Genomic DNA, 19,384 nt, shown 5'->3' on the forward strand with positions numbered 1-19,384 from the left:
ATGACCAGGGGCATACCTCTTTTACTGGACCTATTACATTACAGTGACCAGTTTGTATGACTGGTTTGCTTTCGACAAAGTTAGCGAGGAAAGTGGCTATGTCTTATTCATTTTTAGAATCCTTAGCACCTAGCATACTCGCCCAGTGACAGTTTGTTGGGTGAAACATAACTCCTTAAAGCAGGGAAGAGGCTATTTTGCAGTGGTTCAGTGCATGAGTAAGATTTAAAGGCTGGTTCTCGTATTTACTAGCTGGGTGACTTCAAATAAAACTTTCCAATATGCTAATGAAAACAAACCTGGTAATACCCATCTGATAGGGCTGTTGGGAAGAGTAAATTAAATCAGGCATACGAAGCACTTGGCTCAGCTCTACCAAGGTTAGTTCTCTCATCCCTATTACATGTGCCCCAACTCCCAAATATCACTCCCAACACAGCTCGGGACAGTTAGCAAATCCTGTTTGCCCAAGATATGTTTAATTGTAAGAATAGAGATAGAGGTCAACTCTTCATAAAAAGCAAACTATGGTCCCATCTTAGATGTGCCGCATGTTTCCTTCTCTTCCTTCTTTGAGTAGCAGTATTTCTGGATTTCTTCTGCAAGCCACAGGCAGTGCAGGATGCGTTTCTTTTCAGCAGCCAGTTCCTTTTCAGAGAACTGGCCCAAGAGTTTCTGGACAAATATGTTTTGATCTTTCAGGAAAATATTCTTATTGACTCCTACATTTGGCATATTCTCCAGGGACCCAGATTTAAAATGGAAGCTTAAATGTCTGTTTCGTTTTAGACCAGGTCCTTTCTCTTCAATCCATGTGAGCGGACTGCAAAGACAAAAGAATCATAAATGTTAGAGATTACAAGAGAGTGCAGGTGGATGTTTGCTAGCCCGTGAGAACCTGGTAACAGGTCTGCATATTGTACCTATCTTCCCTGAAGCTGCTGCTCAATGTAGTGGCTCAGGTGGCATCTTGACCTCTACCAGCCTCCCAAAGGCCTTGGGTGATTGTTTCCAACTTCAGGGCCAAACAGTCCTTCATTTAATTTTGCCATCAGGCAAGGGAATTCACTCAATGATTTTGTGTGAACATCAGTTTGTTTTTTCTTGTGACTGTCTTATCTGTAACTTTTTAAAAAAGTTTTTATTTTAATTCCAGTTACTTAACAGTGTACAATATATTAGTTTCAGGCGTACAATATAGTGATTAAACACTTCCATACATTATCCGGTGTGTGCATACTGACTGTTGGCACTTTACTGTCAACTGAATAGAGTAGGGCTGAGGATGGGACCTTGTCCACACACGTTCTGGGCTTGGACAACACTTAGCTCCAGACATCCCAACCCAAAACACAAGTTTTAAATTCACAGACAGCTCCTCCACTCTTTCTCTCTGCGAGAACTTTCATTTGCAAATATTTGCATTTGTCAACTTGGGCATAGACTACCAACAAAAAGCTTCTTAGGTCTCCCCTTCCACAGGGAGGTGTTTAACCACATCCATATCCCGAGTTTCAGCCTGCATCTGCAAACCCGGTGGAGGTGGTGATTTCTAACTGCTCTCCCCAGGCTCTTAAGGATGAGCAGGCAGGGACCACACTCCTACCAGCTGTCTTTGACAGGAGAGCTGAAACATGTAACTCTTCTATACATTGACTATCCACATGACATTTGCATTAAAAAAGTATTGTTTATTTTTACAAAGTGTGAAAACTGTTGGTAAGATGGAAAGAACACGGGCTTGAGAATTAAGCTGCACTAGGGTTATCTGGATGACCTTGGGCTCTAAGACAATGACACCCAGGTCATTGGCAGGTGAAGACTGCAACAAGGGAAAGACGAGACCTGATGTGGTTTCTAAGACCTTCCTTTCTTGTGCCCTTCCCATGTAGTTTTGGGGAGAAGGTGTCACAATCTGGGGACAGGAGACAGGCTGCCTAAGTGTGATTCTCACACAACACTTAGTTCTGTGCCTTTAGCAAGTTTCTTAACAGTGCTGAACCTCAGTTTCCCAGGTGATCATAATAATTCCCACTTAGAGAGTTCGCATAAAGATTCTATGAGAAAATCCTTGTTAAAGGGCTAGGCCTGTGCCTGGCACACGGTAAGCACTCAGTAAACAGTCTCTAACACCAGCACTTCCACAACAGGAATTCAAGTAATGATCCCTGTCTGGCTAGTCCTTTTATTGTGACCTCTCAAAATCATGCTTCCCACCACCTCCCACCCCCCACCCCCCTTCCCTATTCCCAGTTATGGTTCTGTTCTATTCTACTCTATTGTTTGAAGGTAGCTATAACTTAAAAAATTGTGTCTGGAAACAACTGGCACAGGCTCCTAATGTGCAGTTAACAACCCTAGAAAGACATCTACTTATAGTTGAAAGCTGAAACTCAGGCCTGCAGACTGAGTCAAGTTTTGGGGGAGAGAGAGAAAAGAAGCCCACAGATCCCAAGCATTCTTCCCAAGCACAGTCAGAAGCCATAACTGCATTTACAGGATAAGATGGCCTTTCTCTGTCACAGAGGACACTATACTAAGCGGCATGTAAACCAAGCAGGGACTTACTTGCTTTGAAGAGCTACATTTCACCAAGTTGTCTATTCTGGAAGTCATTAAAATGATAAAATGATTCATGTATAAATCAATGGTAGCCCATACATAAAAAATTCATATTCAGGTCAGAGTCTAAAAGATAGTAGTTAGATTAGTAAACTAGTAAAACTAAGGTGTTCAATCTATCATTTAAAAATTTTTGATTATGACTCCAATTTTTAAAAATAAATTATTACAAACTCTATCATCAAAAAGTTGGTCTCACTTCTAAAACATTAATCTCCATGGCTAGTTTTGTTTTACTTAACTGAGGTAGGTGACATTAACACTGTATTAGTTTCAGCTCATGGCTAGTTTTAAAAGCACATGGTACACGCTTTAAAACATTCCAGAATTTGATAACAAAGATGAACATTAATGCTGTTTATTCACTGCTTTAACGTTGGATACAAATAAATTTGAGACAGGGGCACCTGGGTGGCTCTATCAGTTGAGCATCTGACTCTTGATTTCAGCTCAGGTCATGATCCCAAAGTTGTGGGACTGAACCCCACATCAGGCTCCAGGCAGAGTATGGAGTCTGCTTGGGATCTTCTCTCTCTCCCTCTGCCCCTCTACCCTGCTCGTGCTCTCTATCCCTCTCTCTCAAATAAAATAAATAATAAAATAAATAATTTTTTTTTTTTAAAGGGAACAAAAAGAAATTTGAGATATTCCAAAGGTTCTGATCTACCTAAGAAAATTTCTCATATCCTTCCATAGAACATGGAGTCTTAAAGTCTGAGGAAATGCCAAACATCAAGGATGTTCCTGTTTCAATTTCCTAATCAGTGGACATGACTAATAAATATACAGCTTCACCTATGCTATTGTGGTGGTGTGACAGTAAAAGTACAATCTGTGAAGTAGAAAGTATTATATGTAATTAACAACTTATTATAATATGTTGTTTGCCATCTGTCCCAACCTCTCATCTGATGCCTGCCCCGCCTTTGCAATAATGAGTTAGTCTCTGCTTCCCTCACATCTTATTTCCTGTCAAGGACTGAGAAGAACACACTTTCCTCTGAGAAGCATGACCTGACCTCTCCACATTCCCCTTTTCTGTGCTCCAGAAGCACCCTGAGCTATGTTTAGCTCTGGCTACTGGGGACAGCACCTGTCCGTGGGGATGGTCAGACCAGAGCTGCAATTCTTACACTTACAATGTCAGGGTCCGCTAGTGCTATTACTCCAAATGCAGCACTTGCAGGTTCCGCATGCTTTATCTTCCTTCATCTGTGACCTCTGCCTTTCCCCAGCAAAGAGGAAACTCCTCAAAATGGACAAAGATCAGGCTTCATTCAGGAACCCAAATACTTTTCTCTTTTTGTAAATACCCAATGGTCTGTTTCTTTTACTACCAAGAGCCCCACCAGCTGGAAGCACATTTAGAAACACTCCAAAACACTTGTTATTTTAAATATTTTATAGAGCCCAAGTGCTTTTCAAGGAGAATTATGAATATGCTTTTGTTTTAAAAGACTTGGTATAAAAAATAAAGAATCAGAACACTTTGGGAATAGTATGACAGTATAAGATAAAGCTGAAAAACAGAACCTTAAATTGTAGTCACAATGAGGGATGGATATTTGGACACGTGATAAGCAAGCAGGATAAAATGTCAATGGCAAGATCTAGGTAGTAGTTGTATGGGTGTTCACTGCAAAATTCTTCCAACTTTACCATATGTCTGAAACATTCATAATAAAATGTTGGAAAAAATTCAGGTCTCAGGGGTAAACTGGATTTCTGTTACTTCATCTGATCTTGCTCACTTGTGTGGCTTAGGCAACTTGCTCAAATTCTGTAAGCCTCTAGGTACTTCTTGGCAAAGGGGATCATGTTCGTCTTATTTACCTTCCAAGGCTGCTGTGAGGATGAATAAGGCAACATAAGTGAAATCCCAGCACCTACTGTGTCTACAAAAGCAGACAGTCCTTCTGGAGTTGGGGTTGGGGGTCTAGGCCCTCTGGGCTCGGTCTAGATTCACCTTTGTGAACATATGACAATGTCCTCAAGTTTCCTCCTCACAGTTTCTCACAACCTACCGTTTGTTCTCTGTCTCTAAGCACACAGTCATTTTCATATGTTGATCTTCCTTTCGCTCTTCCAAAGTGGCGGATATAAGAGAAAGTTCCCCAAAGAGGGAGACCAGCCAGGTCAGGCGAGAAATGCCACTGAACGCAGGGAAGCCAAACCGCTCTTCTTCCAATGGGCCAGCTGTGGGGAATCACAAATACCATGGGAAGTGGGAAGTAAGGACTGATAGCTGGAGAGCTGAGGGTGCAAGTGGGCAGGTGTGTGGCTAGGTCCTCAAGACAAAGCAACCTTGCCTTACAGCATGATATGCAAGATGACTACTAATATTTAGGTGCCTGAATGAAAACTTCATAGAAGCATTTCTCTTTTTTCTTGTTTACTTGATTCAATTTTCTTAGGAAAATAAAACATCTTATTGGAAACAGCAGTCCATCTAGCCCATAGGATAATAAAAATATTTCAGGCTTCTACTATGCACATGTGGTTTACATATAGTAAACATACACACACATACATACATACCCTCTTCAGTTAGTGATTTAAAGAAGTCTTATAAAAGAAAAAGAATCAAGGTATTTTAGGCCCCCAAGCCTATATTCCTATAAATACCACATAACTAACAATAGGGTAAATGACAATAGGGTGAAGGCACCATGATAGCTATGAAGAAAACAGCAATACCTATAAACTATGTCAATATAAAAAAAAACTGATACAGTGTTACGTGTTTCCTTAGTCTTCATAATCTCCTACACAAAAGTACATTAAAAAAAATATCTGTGTGAGAAATACATGTGGTTAAGATATTGCTCCCGACTCTCTCCAGCCCCAATTTTAAACATAACCCAAACTTAAAAGGCTACATAACCTGTTACGTTGTTTATAAACTAATTCCTTACAAATTTGATACTGACTTGAAAGGAATTCATATTATGACTATGTTTTAAAAAAGAGAACAAGCTATAAATAAAAGCAAAAAAAATTATAAGTTTCATAGACAACATGGTTTGAAGTCACTAGGACCTAAATATCAAAGTTACAAAAGAAAGGTTTCTCCCTCTCAGCTGGTTACTGTCTGCTCTTGGGCTTTTTGGAGAGGACAGAGCAGCCATCAAATGTTTGAGCCATGAAGTCAGAGGCCTGAGCTCCAATCTGGCTCTGCCACAAAGCTGTTTTTGACAACTTTGTGAAGCTATTCACCTCTCTGAGCTTCCTTTTCTCTGTGTGTATAATGGGGGTATAAATACTCACTTTATAGGATTATCATATATGAATTAACATGAACTAATTAATACATTCACATACGTGGCACAGTTCCTTGTACAGGTTCATGGTTATTATTGTTACAACTCTATCATTATTTTAAAAGATGAAGGTGGATTTTAAAAAGGCGTTTCACTGTTATTTTCTGAAAATTCATTAGGAGATAAATGGTTTTACCACTTAGCAATGCCTGACCATGTCAAGGTTTTGCTTCTATAAGGAAAGCCCTCAGGAAAGGTTCCAAATACTCTAGGATATAGCCAGATAAGAAGGCAATCCAAAGAGCAGGAGGCTCCAGGATGCTCATATCCTATTGCTAATGGAGCTCCTCAAATAATGACCAACATAGAGCAAATAATCAAATATAGTGTAGACCAAATATTCTGGGGGCTGCCCATGTCCTTGTAACGTGTTGGAGGAAGAAAGGGGCTATAAATATTGTTTACTCTGCAAAGAGAACAAAAATATTCTCCTCTCCAAGAACCTGAGTCCATGTTCAACCTCCTGTGGAAAAATAGTCTCCAATTTGTTAAGATTTAATGAGGAAAATTCTATCTAAGAGGTTGGGACAGAAGCATTTGTAAGCTTAAGATTTCTAACATACTTTTACCTAAGGTCCACCAAGCACTTAAATCTCATTTGAGGAAAGAAAAAAAAATGGCTATTTTTATTGTTTGTGGAAGCATGGGAAGATTATATTAAATTGGCCTTCAGTCAGACAGTCTTTAGAAAAAATGAATCCAAATTAACATCCTAGAGAACTAGGAAAGAACCTAGTTAGCTTTCTGGCCTCACCAGTTACACATGACCTGTGATCCCACCTCAAACTGACCTGTAAAGAGGAGAGACCCTTTTAGCAGGTCTTTTCCCACCACTTCTTTTTTCAGGAATGCAAACTCCTCCATCAAGAGTTCAACATGCTCCTCATGCAAGACCTTTCCTGTCATGACAAAAATGGGAGTAAAAAAGGCAGTCATCATCAGTCATGTATAGATGTGCATCCCAGAGTCTAGGTCTGTCTTCTACCAGCACAGAAGGACACAGCGACTGCAGAACCACCTGGGGTACCACTATACCCTTACACACCCCATCTGGAGGTGATGTCAGTTCTCAACTTACAACAGAAATGAAAGTCTAAGAAAGCAACATGATATCTACCTGCCCCAAAGGCAAGATGAGATCTGGGAAGTATCTGAGCTGAGTGCTAACTTCTCTTCTAGCCAGAATGGGGCAGAGCAGCATAAAAATCTAAGAAACAAGGAGAAGAAAAGGAATTTTGAGGACTGAAGAGAAGCTAAAATTAGACTCTTTATTTCAAAAACTGGAAGAACCAAGTGACTTTTTCAAATTACCCAGGTTGGAGGGTGGATAGATAATTATTCATAACTAAAATTTTGGATTATAAAAGAAAGCTGTTAAATTTTTTTGCTCTGGTGGCTTTTTCTTACCTAGGTTAGAAGATTCATAAAATACCAGAACTGGTTCCCCTTCTTCAATAGTTCTTTATTTTCAACTAATCCCACATGACTATTTTTTTTTAAATATATATTCCTTCCATATCACCAACCTCTCTAGGTACACAAAACAAAACAAAACTCAGGAAAAACTTAAAGTATAACAAAGCTCTTTTGTTCAAATATGTTTTGTTCAGTATTTCCCTTTTATTTTTATTTATTTTTATATCTCTCTGGCTTATTTACTACTTGTTACAAGTTTGTGCCCTTAAACATTATGAATCTTACCCCTCACACATCCTATTCCCTGGTGGTAATCACCATTTCACTGGCTATTTTTTTTTTTATAGGTTTGACTTTCTAGATTCCACAAATTAGTGATAATCATATAGTACTTGTCTTTCTCTGACTTATCGCACTTAGCATAATGTGCTCAAGGTTTATCCGTGTTGTTGCAAATGGCAGGATATCCTCTTTTCCCACTGCTGAATAATATTCCAGTTTATATATGTACCACATCTTTTTTTTTTTTTTTTAACATTCATCTGTTGATGGGCATTTGGGTTGCTTCCATGTCTTGGTTATTGTGAATAATGCTACAATGAACATGGGTGTGCAGTTATCCCTTCGATGCACTGATTTCAATTCCTTCAGATATATACCCAGGAGTGGGTTTCTGGATCATCTGACAGTTCTGTTTTTAATCTTTTGAAGACCCGTCATACTGTTTTCCATTTTGGATATGCCAGTTTACATTCCAACCAAGAGTACATCAGAGTTCCTTTTTCCCCACATCCTTATCAACATTTGTTACCTCATTGTTTGAAAATAGCTACCATAATAGATGTGAGGTGATATCTCATTGTGGTTTTGGTATGCCTGATGATTAGTGACCGTGAACTCCTCTTCATACATCTGTTGACATACCTGTTTGTATATCTTCTTTGGAAATGTGTCTCTTAAATTCCTCTGCCAATTTTCTAATTGGATTGTTTGCTTTTCCCCTATTAGCTGTGTGAGTTCTTTATATTTTAGATATTAACCCGTTATGACATATATAGTTTGCAAATATTTTTTCCCATTCTATAGGTTGCCATTTCAGTTTACTGAATATTTCCTTTACTGTGTAGAAGCTCTTTAGTTTGATGTGTTTATGTTTATTTTAGCTTTCTTTGCCTGTGAAGTTGGTGTCTTATCCAAGCTAACACTGCTAAAAACAAAGTCAAGGATTTTCCCCCTATGTTTTCTTTTAGGAGTTTTACAGTGTCAGGTAAGTCTCTTTTTCTTATGATTTCATGTCTCTGACACATTTCAAGACAATTTCTGTGACTGATGTAAGAAAGGAGTCCAGTTTCATTCTTTTACATGTGCATATCCAGTTTTCCTAACACCACTGATTGAAGAGACTACCATTTTCCCACTGTATGTTCTTGGTGCCCTTGTCAAATATTAGTTAACCACGTATGCATGGGTTTATGTTTGAGCTCTCTATACTGTTCCACTGGTCTATGTGCCTGATTTTATGCCAGTGCCACACTGTTTTGATTCCTATACCTTTGTATCATAAATTGTAATTTAGGAAGTGTGATGCTTCCAGATTTATTCTTCATTCTCAAGATTGTTTTTGGTATTTAGGGTCTCTTATGGTTCCACACAAATTTCAGAATGGTTTTACTATTTCTGTAAAAATAATGCCATTGGAATTTTGCTAGGGATTGCACTGGATCTATAAATTGCTTTACAAAGTATGAACTTTAAAAATATCTATCCTTCCAATCCAAGAACATGAGGTACCTTTCCAATTAGTTGTGTCTTCTTCAATCTGTTTTTAAAAATTTTTTATTTAAATTTCAGTTAGTTAACATACAGTGTATTGTTAGTTTCATTATACTGTATGTTTCAGGTGTACAATTTAGTAATTCAACACTTAACATATAACACATGGTGCTCAATTACAAGTACACTCCTTAATCCTCAATACCTATTTAACCCATTCCCACCCCCCCCCCCTTCTCCTCTGGTAACCATGTGTTTGTTCTCTATAGCTAAAAGTGTGTGTTTGGTTTACCTCTCTTTCTCTTTTGTTCCCCTATGATCATTTGTTTTGTTTCTTAAATTCCACATATGAATGGAATTATATGGTATTTGTCTTTTTCTGACTGACTTATTTCGCTTAGCATAAACCTCTCTAGCTCCATCCACGTCCTTTTTTGCAAGATTTCATTCTTTTTTATGGCTGAGTAATATTCCATTGTATATAAATATACCACATTTTCTTTATTCATTCATCTGTCAAAGAACCTTTGGGTCGTTTCCATAATTTGGGTATTGTAGATGCTGCTGCTATAAACATTCAGGGTACATGTATCCCTTTGAATTTGTATTTTTGTATTCTTGGGGTAAATATCTATTAGTGCAATTGCTGGATCTTCATTAATCCCTTTCATCAATGTCTTACAGTTTTCAGTGTACATGTCTTTCACCTCCTTGGTTAAATTTATTCCTAAGTATTTTATTGTTTTTAATGGTACTACAAATGGGATTGCTTTCTTATTTCTCTTTCAGATAATTTGTTAGTATATAGAAACACAAATGATTTCTGCATGCTAATTTTGTATCTGCAACTTTACTTGCTTATTTTATTAGTTCAAACAGTTTTTTGGTGGAGTCTTTAGGGTATTCTGCATATAAGAGCATGTCATCTGCAGAGACAATTTTACTTTTTCTTTCTGATTTGGATGCCTTTTATTTCTCTTTCTTGCCTAATTGCTCTATGACTTCCAGTACTACATTAAACAGAACACAGTGATAAGAGTGGGCATCCTTGTCTTGTTCCTGATCTTGGAGGAAAAGCTTTCAGTGTTTCACCACGAAGTATGAGGTTAGCTGTGGGCTTTTCAATATATTATTATACTGAGAAACATCCCATCTAAACCTAATTTGTTCAGATTTTTTTTTTTTTTATCACAAAAGAACTACCAAATGCTTTTTCTGCACCTATGGAGATGATGATATATTTATCCTTCATTATGTTAATGATTTACATACGCTGAATGATGCTTGCATCCCAGGGAGGAACATCATTAAATCCTCGTGTATGATCCTGTTAATGTGTTCTAGAATTTGGCACTAGTATTTTGGTGAAGATTCTGCATCTATGTCCATTATGGATATTGACCTGTAATTTTCTTTTCTCTTAATGTTCTTGTCTTGGATCATGGTATGTTGGTAATGCTGGCCTCATAAAATGAGTTTGAAAGTGTTCTTTCCTCTTCAATTTTCTGTAAGAGTTTGAGAAGGATTGGTAACAATTCTTTACATGTTTGGTAGAATTCACCTGTGAAGCCATCTCATCCTGGACATTTATATGTTGGGATTTATTATTATTTATTATTGTCATCATCATCATCTAATCCCTTACTCATTGTTGGTCTGTTCCATTTTTCTATTACTTCATGATTAAATCTTGGTAAATTACATTTCTATGCATCTATCCATTTCTTCTAAGTTATCTAATTTTTTGGCATAAAATTGTCCATAGTAGTCTTATGATCCTTTGTATTTCTGCGGTATCAGTTATACTGTTTCCTCCCTCACTTATTCCAGTCATCTTTTTTTTTCCTGGTAAGTGCAGCTAAAGGTTTGTCAATTTTGTATTTCTATTCAAAAAACCAACTCAGTTTCATTTATCTTTTCCATCATCTTTCTAGTCTCTATTTCATTTATTTCTGCTCTAATCTTTATTATTTTCTTCTGCTTTGTTCATTTTCTACTTCCTTGAAATGTAAAATTAGGTTGTTTGAGATCTTTCTCTTTTCTTAATATAAGTATTTACCGCTATAAATCTTCCTCTTAGAAATGTTTTTGCTAGATGCAATAATTTTTGGTATGTTTGTTTCCATTTTCGTTCATCTCAAGATTTTTTTTAAATTTCCCTTTCGATTTCTTCTTTTGACCCACTGTTTTTTCAGAAGTGTGTGGTTTACATATTTATGAATTTTCCAGCTTTCCTATTATTCACTTTTATACCATATCATGTGGTCAAATACTTGATAAGATTTCACTCTTATTAAATTTGTTAACAGTTGTTTGTGGCCTAACATATGATCTATCCTGAAGAATGTTCCATGTTCCATTCTTGAGAAGAATGTATATTCTGTTGTTGGTGGTTGAAATACTCTGTATTCTGTACATGTCTATTGGGTCCATTTGGTCTAAGTGTAATTCAAATCCATTATTTCCATATTATATTTCTATGTGGATGATTTATCCATTGTTGAAAGCAAGGTATTGAAATCCTCTATTATTGCATTGCTATCTACTTTTGTCTTCAGATCTATAAACTATTTAATGTATCTAGGTGTTCCAATACTGGATGTCTATATATATATTTCTTAATGTTTATGTTTATTTTTGAGACAGAGAAAGACACAGCATGAGCTGGGGAGGGGCAGAGAGAGAGAGGGAGACACAGAGTACAAAGCAGGCTCCAGGCTCTGAGCTGTGAGCACAGAGCCTGACACAGGGCTCAAACTCATCAAGTGCAAGATCATGACCTGACCCAACATCTGAAGCTCAACCAACTGAGCCACCCAGGTGCCCCTATTGGATGCCTAAAAATTTACTATTGTTACAACCTCTCAGTGAATTGATCCCTTTATTTTATCTCTTCCTGCAGCTTTTCACTTAAAGTCTATTTTGTCTAATATCAGTATAGCTACTCCAGCTTCTTTTGGTTTCTATTTGCATAGAATATTTTTCCATCCTTTTAGTTTTGGTCTATGAGTGTTCTTATAGGCACCATATACTTGGATCTTTTTTTTTTTTTTTTTTGTAATTCATTGAGCCACCCTATGTCTTTTAGTGGAGAATGTAAGTCATTTACATCATTGATAGGTAACACTTTTGTCTTTTAACCTATGTGCTAGAGTTCACTATTGCAATATTCAGAAAATTAACTATATATTTATATATTTACCTTTAACAGTGAATTTTATACTTCCATATATTTTCATGTTACTAATTCACATCCTTTCAGCTTGAAGAACTCCCTTTAGCATTTCTTATAAGGCAGATCTAATGATGATAAATTACCCCAGCTTTTATTTGCTTGGGAAAGACTTTATCTCTCCTTCATTTCTAAAGTTTGTGATTGACAGTTCTGAAGTATTCTTGGTTGATTGTGTTTTTCTTTGAGCACATGGAAGGCCTGCTGGGCCTTCTGCTGAGAAGTCTGCTGACAGCTGTATCAGGATTCCCTTGTATGTGGTGAGTCTTTTTTCTCTTGCTGCTTTTAGAATTCTTTGATTTTTTTGAGAGCTTGACTACAATGTGATCTCTTTGGATTAAGTCATTTTGGGGACACTTGAGCTTCATGTTCCTGGATGACTGTATCTCTCCCTAGTTTTGGAAAGTTTTTAGCCATTATTTCTTCAAATAAGTTTTCCCTGTCTTTTGCTCTCCTTTCTCCTTCTGGGACTCCCAAATGTGAATATTGTTTCAATTGACGTCCCATAATTCACATACACTTTCTTTGCTCTTTTCCAATTTAATTTCTTTTTTCCCACTGATTGGAAAATATCAAGAGACCTGTCTTCACATGCATAGATTCTTTCTTCTACCTGATTGAGCCTGTTGTTGAAGTTCTCTACTGAATTTTTCATTTCATTCACTTATATGCTTAAGCTCCAAAATGTATTTATGTCTTATGATTTCTCATTTTGTTCATACATTGTTTTCCTGAGTTTGTTTATTGTTCTCTTGAATCATGCTGAGCTTCCTTCAAGTAATTATTTAGAATTTTCAGGTAACTTGTAGATTTCCACTTCTTTTGTGTCAGTTATTAGAAAATTATTGTGTTCCTGATAATGTCATGCTTGTTTTTTTTTCCTATTTCTGATGGCTTTTGCATTGATGTCTGTGTATCTGAAGCAATCACCTCAATATCTTTCAGCAATGTTTTGCGGTTTGTCATATATAGTTTTTATTATCATGAGGTAGTTTCCTTCTATTTATTGTTAGTTTGTTGAATGTTTTTATCATTAAAGGGTGCTGAATTTGGTCAAATGCATTTTTCTGCAACAACTGAGGTGATCATGTGGGTTTTGTCCTTCATTCTTTTAATGTGGTATATCACATTCTTTGTTTTCATATGTTGACCCAATTCTTGCATCCCAGGAATAAATCCCACTTGGTCCTGCTGAATCTAGGCTGCTAACATTCTGATGAGAATTTCTGCATCTGCAGAAACCAGATATACTGGTCTTTACTTTTCTTGTAGTTAACTTTGTCTGGCTTTGGTATCAGGCAATGCTGGCCTCATATAAGTCTGAAAGTGTTCTTTCCTCTTTAATTTTTTGGAAAGTTTTGAGTAGAATTGTTGTTACTTCTATAAATGTTTGGTAGTATTTTCCAGTGAAGCCATCTGATCCTGGGCTTTTCTAGTTAGGAAGTTACTGTTTCAGTCTTCTTACTAGTTATAGGTATGTACAGAATTTATGATTCAGTTGGTATTTTGTCTGTTTTTAGGAACTTATCCACTTACTCTATGTTATCCAGTTGTTGGAGTATACTTGTTCATAGTAGTCTCCTGTAATACATTTATTTCTGTGGCATGTCATAATGTCTCCTTACACTTCTGAGTTTGTTTATTTGAATCTTTTTTTCCTAGTTAATCTAGCTAAGAGTTTGTCAATTTTTTAAATCTTTTCAAAAATCAATTGCTTTAGTTTCTTTGAAATTTTCTATTGTTTTTCTATTTATTTATTTATTTATTTATTTATTTATTTATTTATTTATTTCTATTCTAATCTTTATTATTTTCCTTTTTTTCTGCTAACTTTTGATTTAGTTCAGTCTTCTAGTTCCTTGAGGTGTAAAGTTAGGTTGTTGACTTGAGATCTTCCTTCTTGTTTAATGTGTTTACCACCATAAATGTTCTTCTTTGTACTGTTTTTACTATATCCCACATATTTTGGTATGCTGCATTTTCACTTTCATTTTCTCAAGATATTTCTAATCACTCTTGTGATTTTTCCCTTCACCCATTGGCTAACTAACAGTATACTGTTTAATTTTCATGTATTTGTGGATTTTCCAGTTTTTCTTCTGCTGTTGATTTCTAGTTTCATTCCACTGTGTTCTGAAAAGACACTTAGCATGATTTCAATCTTTTCAAATTTGTTAAGACTTATTGTGGCCTACATACAGTCTATCCTGGAGAACGATCTATGTGTGCTTGAGAAGAATGTGTATTCTGCTATTATTGGATGAAGTATTCTCTATATGTCTGTTCAACTGGTGTTGTCCAAGTCCTCTGTTTCATATATTGACCTTCTGGCTGGTTTTCCTATCCATTACTCAAAGTGGAGTACTGAAGTCTCCTATTATTGTGTCCCTTCAACAATGTTTGCTTCATTCATTTGGGAGCTCTAATGTTAGGTGAACTGACCCTTTTATCATTATATAAGGTCCTTCTTCATCTCTTATGACACTTTTTGATTTAAAGCCTATTTTGTTTGATAAATTTATGTCTTCTTGCTCTTTTGGTTACTATTTACATGGAATATCTTTTTCTATCCTTTTAGTGCATATGTGTCTTTAGATCTGAAGTCTCTTGTAGACAGTATACAGTTGGACCTTGTTTTTGTTTTGTTTTAATCCACTGAGCCAATCTAAGTCTTTTGATTAGGGAGTTTAACCATTTACATTTGAAGTAATCACTGACAGAAAAAAAAACTTCTACTGCCATTTTGTTAACTGTTGTCTATAAATTCTTGCAGTATTTTGTCCTTCTTTTCCTCTCTTACTGCCTTCTTTTGTGTTTTGTTGATTTTTTTTTTTTTGGTGACATGTTTTGATTCCTTTCTCATTTCCTTTTGCACATCTCATGTGGTTACTGTGGGGATTAAATAAAACTTCTAATTATAGTAATCTACCTTAAACTAATAAAAACTTCAACTGCATACAAAAACTTTATTCCTTTACATTTCCAACCTCCCACTTTATTTTACTCATATCACAAATTATATCTATTTATATTGTATATCCATTAACATAGATTTATAGTTATTTCTTATGCTCTGTCTTTCCAATTTCATACTAGAATTAAAAATGATTGGGGTGCCTGGGTAGCTGAGTCAGTTAAATGTCCAACTTTGGCCCAGGTCATAATCTCATGGTCCATGAGTTTGAGCCGCACACAGGCTCTGTGCTGACTGCTCACAGTCTGGAACCTGCTTCGGATTCTGTGTCTCCCTCTCTCTCTGCCCCTCCCCTGCTCATGCTCTTGCTCTCTCTCTCAAAAATAAACATTAAAAAATTGTTTGATGATTTATGAACCAACAAAATACTACAAGATTCTATATTTCTTTTTATGTTTCCCTTTACCAGAGTACTTTTTATTTTCATATGATTAATTGCTGTTTAAAATCCTTTTGCTTCAGTTTAAATGACTCCCTTTAGCATTTTTTGTAGAATAAGTCTAGTAGTGATTAATTCCCTCAGTTGTTGTTTTTCCAGGAAAGTCTTAATTTCACCTTCATTTCTGAAGAACAGTTTTGATGAATATAGTATTCTTGGTTGGCAGTTGTATTTCTTTCAACAAATTGAATATATCATCCAACTCCCTCTGGCCTACAAGGTTGGTGAGAATTCTGCTGATAAGCTTATTAGGAGCTCCTTGAGAAGTCACTTTTCTCTTGCCTTTTTCAAGATTCTGCCTTTATGGTCTTTACAGTGTGATTGTGTGTCTTGGTGTGGATCTCTGGAATTACTCTAGTTGGAGTTCATTAAGTGTCTTCAATTTGTATTCCATTTCCTTCCTCAAATTTGGGAAGTGTTCAGCCATGATTATTCCACATAAGCTCACTGCTCCCTCTGGGACTTGTATAATACATATATTGATCTGTTTGATGGTGTACCATAAATCCCTTAAGCTTTCTTCACTTTTCTTCATTCTTTTTCTTTTTGCCCCTTTGACTCAAATTTCAAATGACCCATCTTCAAATGTACCAATTCTTTCACTTGATCAAGTTTGCTGTTGAACCCTTGCACATTTTTCAATTCAGTCATTTTATTCTTCATCTCTAGAATTTTTTTGTTTTTTATAGTTTACAGCTCTTTGTTGATATATTCATTTTGTTCATGCACTGTTTTCCTGATTTTATTCACTTGTCTGTGTCCTCTTTTAGCTATCTTTTAGAGTTACTTTGAATTCTTTATCAGATAATTCATAGTTCTCTATTTCTTTAGGATTAGCTTCTGGAGATTCATTTTGTTCCTTTAAGAGGCCAATTTTTCCTTGTTTCTTTTTATGCCTTGTGATCACTTGTTGAGATCTGAATATTTGGAAAAACAGCCACTTCTCCCAGTCTTTACAGACTGACTTTTTATAAGGAAAGACCTTCTCCAGGCAGGCTAGCAATTCAACGAGCCTCTCAAATCCTTCCTGGGGATGTATCTTCTCTGGGATTATGTGTATAATTTCCAAGTGAAAGAGGTTTTCCCCTGTTCTCAAAAACCTAATATCTTGCTCACCCTGGTTTCTTTATGCAGTACTGCAGTCTCTCTGTTGCTATAACAAATCACAGAGTTTGCCTTGTTCTTGGCAGCCTCTAATCTCGCATCTAAAGTACACTACTGCTTCCTTCAGCACCCCAAGTCAAGAGAGATAGAAACCAGTCTCTCAAGCAGCCCTTGCAAAACCAGAACACTAGATGCAGGTTCCACTCATCTTTCTTCCCCCAAGGGAGAAGCTAAGACTTGGGAGTTTTGTCCTGATCACACCCTGTTCTGCCAGGGTGAAGGTGAGCAAATGCAATGAACCTTGTTACCGGCTTCAACGCAGCTCTTCTTGGCTTTGTGTATGCCTGGGTGACTACAACCATTTAAATTGTTTCTGGAATTCTCACAAAGGCAATATGGTCTATATATTGCTCTTAAGTCAGTGTCTCCACGGCAGAATGAGGTCCTAGTGCTTCCTATTCCACCATCTTGCTGACATTATTCCCAAATTATCCTTAACTTTTGCCATACAAACTGATATTGCATTTAGGTATTCCAAGTTGAATAAAATTATTACTTCCCTGGGCTACAATGTAAATGTTATAGTTACATTTTCAACTCATTTTCAGCAGATTAATCTTACCTAGTTGTGAACATATGGCAATGTGGGCTCCTCAAAAGCAAGGGTCATCTTTTTATTATCTCTATTGTTAATAAGTACGGTATCTCATACATAATAACTATTGTGTAAAAACTGCTTAATAAACGCTCTGAGTTATAAATACTTGCCTAGAGAAAAAAATGTCAGTTTCATTGCTAAGAACCTTTTTCTTTTTAAAAGCCATTAATGATCTAAACATATCCACCCAGATTGTGCTTGCTAATGGAGATAATACCAAGGCTCTAATATAACACTTATCCTTAGTTTTTAAAAAACTAAGCTTATTATTTTTAATTAACTAAAGTCCATATTTTGTTCAGATTTCCTTAGTTTACACCTAATGTGCTTTTTCTGTTTCCAGATACCACATCACATTTAGTTATCATATCTCCTTAGGCTCCTCTTGGGTTAGAAAGTTTCTTAAACTTCCTTTGTTTTTTAATGACTTTGACAGTTCTGAAGAGTATTGGCCAGGAATTTTGTAGAATGCCCCTCAACTGGGATTTTTCTGATGTTATTCTCATGATCACACTGGGGTTATGGATAGGGGAGGAAAACTACAGAGGTAATGAACCATTCTCATCATATATCAAGAATACATCCTGTTATCATAACTTACCACTGCTGATGTTACTTTTGATCAACTAGCTAAGGTAGTGTTTGGTTTCTCTAGTGTAAAGTGTACTCTTTTCCCCTCCTTTCTATATTTACACTTTGGAAGGAAGTCACTATGTGCAGGATATTACCTTTCTGAGAAAATTTAGCCTGTTATTTTGTAGCATGTTCCACATTCTAGTTTGCTTGATTTTTTACAGTGCCATTTAATTTGCTCCTTTATCCTTGCATGTCCTGTAAGTCTCAATTATATGATTGACACTGTGTACATCACATCAGATGGTATGTATCATCAGACTGACCCATATCAGCAATCATTCGGTTAGGATGAAAACAACAGAGCTCTTCATTGTAAAGGCACATTTTTTTTTTTTCTTTCCTTTGCAGTTAGCAAGAAATCTATGGTGTATGCTTTGGTGTCTTGTTCTTTGTCCATGGATATCTGTGCTATAAGAAAATAATATACAAAGGTGATGGCCTCAAAGCTCCTCTTACTCACAGCAGTAATTCTCTATCTCCTCATTCAAACACCTCCTGAAGGTCTACTCAGTTCTAGGCACTGCTTAGCTGCTGTGGCGATGGGCTCTGTCCTTCAGCAGCACATCCCAGTGCTACAGAGTGCTACAAGAGTTTCAATAAAGTCTGACCAGTCTACACTGGTGATAAGCACAAGGTGCTTTCTTTGGTGATTTTCATGCAATTGTTCATGATACTTTGCTCATATATTAAAGCTTTTCAATAGCAAATGTTGAAACAAAGAGTTTTTAATTTAAACTTCATGTAACTAGGTCCCTTAATCATTAAACATTATAGTTAATTCTTGTTGCCTCCATAGAGGGACTTGTGCAGGTAATGTAAAAACAAAAATCTCTGGAAGGCAGTATGGCTTAGAGGAATGAATGTAGACTTCAGAGCTGGAAAAGACTGAATTCAAATCTCTATCTTCCAATTAGTAGTCCTGTTACTAGCTTTGTGATCTGGCACAAATTAATTTAACTTCTCTGAGCCATGGATTCCTATACATAAGCTCCTATACATAAGAGAAAATACCTACCTCCAAGGGTTTCTAGAATTAAACAAAATAATATATGAAACACGTAGTAGAGTTCCCAAGTTCCTAACATGTAGGAGATATTTGATAAATACTCCTCTTGAGAAACAACACAAACTAGAAAAGTATGCACATAATTGCAAATGACATATCAGATAAAGGGTTAGTATCCAAAATCTGTAAGAACTTATCAAACTC

General features: G+C 36.4%; 1 protein-coding gene across 8 annotated transcripts in view; it reads right to left on the reverse strand.

Moving 5' to 3' along the window:
- Positions 1-444: 444 nt before the first annotated feature.
- The window catches only part of BLVRA (biliverdin reductase A), a 49,442-nt gene continuing 30,502 nt past the window's right edge, over positions 445-19,384 (reverse strand). For all 8 annotated transcript variants that reach the window (XM_060632170.1, XM_060632166.3, XM_060632164.2 and 5 more), the window contains 3 exons: positions 6,734-6,841; positions 4,647-4,818; positions 445-823 (listed from right to left, as the gene is read on the reverse strand). In XM_060632170.1, coding sequence (XP_060488153.1) covers positions 526-823; positions 4,647-4,818; positions 6,734-6,841 — 578 coding nt within the window. In that variant the 3' untranslated portion in view covers positions 445-525. The remainder of the gene's footprint in view (positions 824-4,646; positions 4,819-6,733; positions 6,842-19,384) is intronic.

The sequence above is a fragment of the Panthera onca genome, chromosome A2 (genome assembly GCF_046562875.1).
Source record: "Panthera onca isolate mPanOnc1 chromosome A2, mPanOnc1 haplotype 2, whole genome shotgun sequence".
Taxonomy (NCBI): Eukaryota; Metazoa; Chordata; class Mammalia; order Carnivora; family Felidae; genus Panthera; species Panthera onca.